This window comes from Callorhinus ursinus, unplaced genomic scaffold (genome assembly GCF_003265705.2).
Source record: "Callorhinus ursinus isolate GAN/ISIS: 27379988/994484 unplaced genomic scaffold, GSC_fseal_2.0 scaffold1692, whole genome shotgun sequence".
NCBI lineage: Eukaryota > Metazoa > Chordata > Mammalia > Carnivora > Otariidae > Callorhinus > Callorhinus ursinus.
In genome coordinates, this window is record NW_027398746.1 from 1 (window position 1) to 6,460 (window position 6,460).

Below are 6,460 nucleotides of genomic sequence, written 5' to 3' on the forward strand. Positions count from 1 at the left end.
CTCAGGCTGTAGATGAAGGGGTTCAGCATGGGGGTCACCACTGTGAACATCACAGCAGCTGCTATCTGTCTCAGCCAAGTGCGAGGATAAAGGGTTGAAATGCACAGCAACGATGGTGCCACAGAAGAGAGAAACCACGGCCAGGTGGGAGCCACAGGTGGAGGCGGCTTTCCATTTTCCCTTTGTGGATGGGACTCTCGGGACGGCACAGGTAATACGGACATATGAAGCCAGGATGCAAATAAATGGAGTGATCATGGTCAGAGAACCCTCAGAATCATCACCTCATTGAGGTGCGTGTTGGAGCAGGAGAGTTTCAGGAGGGGCGTCACATCACAGAAGAAGTGGGGGATGGCACTGTCTGCACAGAACGAGAGTCGAGCCATCAGCAGGGTATGCAAAAGAGCATTCAGGCTGGCAATGACCCATGACCCAGCAACCAGCAGGGCACAGAGCTGGTGGGTCATCTTTGTTGAGGAGTGTAAGGGGTGGCATATGGCAACAGAGCGGTCACAGGCCATCACAGCCAGGAGGAAATTGTCCATGTCGGCAAGCTCAAAGAGAAAATACATCTGTGTGAGACACCCAGAAAAGGAGATGGTCTGAGTCCCGAGTATATAGTTGGCCAGCATCTTGGGGACAGTGGTGGAGGAGAAGCAGATGTCCACAAAGGACAGGTTGCTGAGGAAGAAGTACATGGGGATGTGCAGGCGGGAGTCCATGCCAATGGCCAGGAGGATGAGCAGGTTTCCCAGGACCGTGGTCAGGTACATGCTCAGGAAGAGTACAAAGAAGGGCTGCTGCTGCTGGGGCCGCCTGGAGAGCCCAAGGAGGAGGAACTCAGAGACACGGGACTGGTTTGTCCCTCTCATGGGCTGGATGCAGATGCAGCGAACAGAAGCAGAGCTTAGAAATCTAGAAGCTATGGCTCTGGATACAACAATCCAAGCTCCACCCACACGGTCATGTTAATGAAACCTGTATTAGAATTGCTCAGTCAGGATCCACCCCTAGTCTCTACATCCTAAACTTCCAACTCCCAGTCCTAGATGACGGTGGTCCCACTGCACTAATCTTTAAAATCTTGTCAAATATAAAAACAAACAGACACAGGGGGCGCCTGGGTGGCGCAGTCGGTTGGGCGGCTGCCTTCAGCTCAGGTCATCATCCCAGGGTCCTGGGATCGAGCCCCCCATCCGGCTCCCTGCTCAGTGGGGAGCCTGCTTCTCCCTCTCCCCCTGCCTGCCACTCTGCCTACTTGTGCTCTCTATCTCTCTGTCAAAGAAATAAATAAAATCTTTAAAAAAAAAAAACAGACAGACACAAACAAAGCCCTTCTCTGCCATGTATGTCTCTATGTATGTATGTCTCTTTTAACATTCCCAGGCTTTCTCCCACTTCTTAGTAGCTTACAGAGACAAGTAAAACAGTTGATTATTATCAGTGTATCTCAAGCTCCAGGTGATGGATTCAGGACTCTATCATTCCCTGGATCTGGAAGATTTAACAAAGGAGGTTCTTCAAAGAATTTCCCTCATTAGTAACTATACATATAAATAACTTCACTCATTAGTAAAAAATATATATATGTATGTGTATATCTATATCTATATCTATATATATATATATATCCTGTTATAATCTTACCTAGAAGAAGTTGGTACTGTGGATAGCAAGGTTTCTTCACCTCTGAGGAACCAACCAATGTTATTCTTTATTATAAGGTTTGGAAAGTACTGGAAATATTGGTAGATCCTGAGTGAGTGAAAAGCAGAATTCACTGTCTAAGCCCTCTGCACAGAGAAGGATGTTTGGGGGAATTAGAAACAGGTATTTACAGTGGCTTCCATGGCCACTGGGACCAGATCCCCTGAAAGCCTCATCCGAGACAAGCAGAAAATAATTGTCCCATCTATTTCCTGGTCCCTGTGGACCCAACAATGATGACAAAGTATAAGGATCTAACCCCTGGGTCAGAACTTGGGAGATAACTATTCAGGGTTTCCTGTTATGGAGGAAGAAGTTGACTTTTTTTCTCAACCAAAATTATGAGGTAGGAAATTACCCAAGCTTTAGAAGGGTTACAGAAGTTGGGAAGCCAGAAAAGCATGATAAATGCCCACCAGAATCCACCCCTCTGGTTGCACACATTAACACATATCCCTCTTACCAATTTATGCTTCAGTAGGAGAGACATTATCTGGCCTAACATAACACAACTATATTTCTCACAATATGGGAACAACTAAAGCCCATCAGTTACTGCATCCAGGTCTATAATCAGGATCTTGGCTACTCCAATCATGTTCCCATCATGACATTCTATTACTTCTAAATCAAACTTGAAAGCTAACCAATAACTACATATCCTATGTGTATGTAAAACAGAGGGACAAAGGCAAAGAAAAGAAGAAAGCTAGCTGGCAACAATAGAGAGATACATAACGAAGGAAGGAGGAAAATATGACTGGGTAGTCTTCATTTCCACAGGTAGCCATGAATCCTTAGTTGATATTAATAATTTTCCTTATCTGCAATCTAATTCATGTTCCCTTTGTCTTTAGCCAGCATCTCAGCTGTTCAAGTTTTTAAAAATCGATATAGTAACCCGAACTTTCATGTTGGAGAGATTTGACCTCCTTACAATCCTGCCCAAATAAAATGATCTAGTCTTTCATTAGCTGCCATCAGAGGACATGGCCATTCCAGAATCCACTCCAGGAAATCTTTCCATCCATAATCCTCTCTGCTACCAGTGTGTAACAGCAAAACTATTTTTTTGTCATAGTCAAAGTCATAACAATATTAGACTCTCTTTTTTGGTCAGTTCATCCAGCAGCAAATTGAGCCCAAATTGACCAGCAAGAAGTCTCTTCAGAGCCCAGTGTTCCTGGGATAAGAAGTAAAATTGTACAAGTAGATCATTAGGTATTACAAAAAGTAGTGCCCACTTTTACCTCTTGTTTCCTTGCCCCATAAATTCCTGGTTGGTAGAAAGTTCAGCAGATATTGTCCACTGGTATTAAACTTACATTGTATCCTATAAAACAGCACCCTAACCTCACAATGTAACCTCAACTGGTACCCAAACTGAGTCTTTAAAAGACCATTTCTCTATTCCATAAGGTCAAGTGCTCCAGGTGTTGGTGTACAAGTAAATTCCAGCGAATCACATGGATACCAGCCTTATCCCTTGTATTAATTATCTATTGTTGAGTAACAACTTATCCCCAAACTTAGCAACTTAAAACAGTAAACATTTATCTCACACAAATCCTGTGGGTCAGGGACCTGGTAATGGTTTAGATGAATGGTTCTAGATCAGGACTTGTCATGAGACTGCAGTTAAGTTGTCACCAGGGACCCAGTCATCTGAATGCTTGACTGTGGCTGAAGGAAGGACTTCCAAGATGGTGCCCTCACATTACCTGTGGCAAGAAAGTCTCAGTTCCTCACATCAACTTCTCCATAGAGCTAACTTGATATGTCCTTGCAACAGAGTAATTGGTTTCCCAGAGCAACTGATTCAAGAGAGCAAGATGGAAACCACACTATCTTTTGTGATGGAGCTCCTACAGTCACACACCATCATTTCCGCAAGATTCTCTGTTTACACAGTGCAAGGGACAGAATGGTTATGTCCCCACAACATTCAGATGTTGAAATCCTAACCTCCAAGGTGATGGTATTAGGAGGCAGTGCCTTTATGAGGTGATCTGGTCATGAGGGCAGAACCCTCACTAATGGTATTAGTGCCCTTATAACAGAAGGCCTGAGAAAGCTCCCTTGTCCCTTCCACTAAGCGGGGTTACACTGAAAGATTGCCATCTATGAACCAGGAAATAGGCTCTCACCAGACAACAAATGTGCCAGTATCTTGATCCTAGATTTCCCAGCCTCCAGAACTGTAAAAAAATACATTTCTGTTGTTTATAACTAGCCAGTCTATGGTATTTTGTTATAGCAGCCTGAATGGATTAAGACACAGTCAGCCCAAATCAATGTGGGAAGGGATTACACAATATCAGGATCACTGGGGGCCATTTTGGCAACTGGTTATCACATTCTTTTTTATTAAGCATTTATTTATTTACTTGAGAAAGAGAGAGCAGGGGGAGGTGCAGAGGGAGACAGAGAGAATCCAAGCACTATCCACTGAGCACGGAGCCCAATCCAGGGCTCAATCCTAGGATCCTTAGATCATTCCCAGAGATGAATCAAGTCAGATGCTTAACCGACTGAGCCATCCAGGCGCCCCTCACATTTCTTTTATTATAAAGTGAGTTCCTTACCTTGAAACGATATTTGTGGGATGCAGATGGGATAGATCCATTCAACCCTAATACACAGCCTATCAGTCTTTAAGCCTCAGGTTGATTAGTGCCTTTTCGTGTATATTAGTTTCCTTTTCCTGAGAGTTTCTGTACATTCCCAGATACCTATGCTCACAAAGGTTTTCTACCTGTATCACACCACTTTCATTGTACCATCTTAAGTGACAAGTGAAACATGGAAAGTCATAAAGATCCTAAGTCTGAGGACCAAGGCTCACACCTTAACCTCTCCTTTACGTTTGCAGTATAGGCCACTATCTCCAGAACCAAATGCATACATCAACATTGCCTCCTACATCGAGAATCTTGGAAGCTTAAAGCAGCAATTCTCAAACATTAACGTGCACAGAAATCACCTAGGCACGTTGTTAAAGCAATGAATCTGAATCAGGAAGTCTGGGATAGAGCCTAAGATTATGCATTTCTAATAATCACCCAGGGCCTCGGAGTACAGAGGCCCCCTTACCCTGAGAAGGGCCCAAGCCACCTACACCCGCTTTTGCGCCGCTGGCTCTTCAGCCAACCTCGCCTTTGGAAAGGATATCCAAATTGGAAGTCAGACCTTGACTTCAGACAGTCCCAGCCTGTGGAAATAGAAGATAGGATTCCTGACCACCTGTGACCCATCGTAAGCAGGAAGGGAAGACGATGGGGCAGAGCCCTAAAGGACCGGAGCAGGTGCAGCGGAAGGCTCATGGGACCCGCCAGTTGCCCAGGTTTTGTGGGCACCAACCCCAGAGTGCCCCTTTACGCCATTTCGGGGGAAAAGAGTCAGAGCCACTTACGGCAGCGTAGACCCCCATTCCATGCAGGAGTCACCAGTCCGCCGCCCTTCGGAGAAAGACTAAGCCGCACCTCCTCGCAGAGACCTTGCAGAGCGGAGACTCCGCTCCTTCTATCTAATTGCGGGGCGGGGGCGACGCAGCCTCTGATTGGTTCCGTTTGAGGGCGGGTACAGCGCTTCCGGGAAGTGATTCCAACTGATCCGCCTCTCCCGCGCCGCGCCTGCGTGTGGCCGACGGTTTTAGGGCGGTCCTCAGGCTCGCGGGCGACTCCAGACACCCAGTGGGCGGGGTGGACGTGCGAAATGTGCGAAAAGTGCGAAATTAAGGGGCTCAAAAGGCTTAGTAATCAAAGTAAGTAATATTTCAGTGCAGTGTTTTTTTTTAAAAACAAAGTTAATGCAAAAAATCCTTTAACAAAATATAAGAATTTTAAAGACAAGATAAGCTGAAAGTTAATATTATTTAACACCTTTGCTTAGTCAAGAGAAATTGTGAAATACGGCAGTTCTCTCAGGTGAAACAGGCAAAGAAGATTCTGAAGACATTACTGATGAGTTTACTAATACTAAGCTAGTGTCAAAGATAAACACAGCCAGACATTAGTTAAAGCAGTGAAAACTGATTTTATTCAGTAACTACTGACGGTAGGGGAAGGAGCTGAGCTCCATTCCATTTTCTGCAGAGGTGATTGGGCATTTTAAAGGGAGAATGAGGAAGTAGGGAGAGGAAATAGAAGCTTCCGCAGTCAGGGAAGTGAAAAATTACAAAAAGCTGGATGAGAGGGTTGGTCCTTGTGAAACCCATCTGGGTTTGCTAATTGGCCCTTATGGAAGCAAGGCTCCTACCCTACCATACAGACAGGGTCCCTATCTTCAGGTGTTTCTGGAACAAATGGTACATTCTTTTGGCAGCCTTGATTTTCCTGAGGCAGGCAGTAAGGGCACCTAGGGCCATCCTAGGGATGTGGCCTTGAGCTGTTGAGTGTTAGTTGTTCAAGTCTTTTAGGCCAAAGTTGAACATAGTCAAGAAGAGGGAGGAGCCTGATTAGAGTTTGGTCAAGGAGGGACTCTGTCCTTGGAAAAGTAAAATTATAAAAGATTCTGATTTGGGTGTAAATAAAATATTGCAGTTAAAATAGTGTGAGTTTAGGGGTTCCTGGGTGGCTCAGTTGGTGGAGCATGTGACACTTCATCTCAGAGTCCTTGGGTTTGAGCCCCGCTTGAGTTAGGCATGGAGCCTACTTAAAAAATAAATAAAATAATGTGAGTTTAAATATACCTACTTTAAAATTTTTCAATATTTTTGCAACCACTTTAAATGTAAAAAAAAAATAACCATTAA

General features: G+C 44.6%; 1 protein-coding gene across 1 annotated transcript; it reads right to left on the reverse strand.

Annotated features, from left to right (window-relative positions):
• Positions 1 to 7: 7 nt before the first annotated feature.
• LOC112818855 (olfactory receptor 1F1-like) lies at positions 8 to 5,242 on the reverse strand (the record flags this gene model as incomplete). The annotated part of the gene is given in 6 exon segments (XM_025865944.2): positions 8 to 63; positions 65 to 275; positions 278 to 875; positions 1,648 to 1,755; positions 3,855 to 3,905; positions 5,120 to 5,242. Coding segments are annotated over 3 exon segments (862 nt in total), but the record flags the coding sequence as incomplete, so codon positions are not given.
• Between the last annotated feature and the right edge of the window lie 1,218 nt (positions 5,243 to 6,460).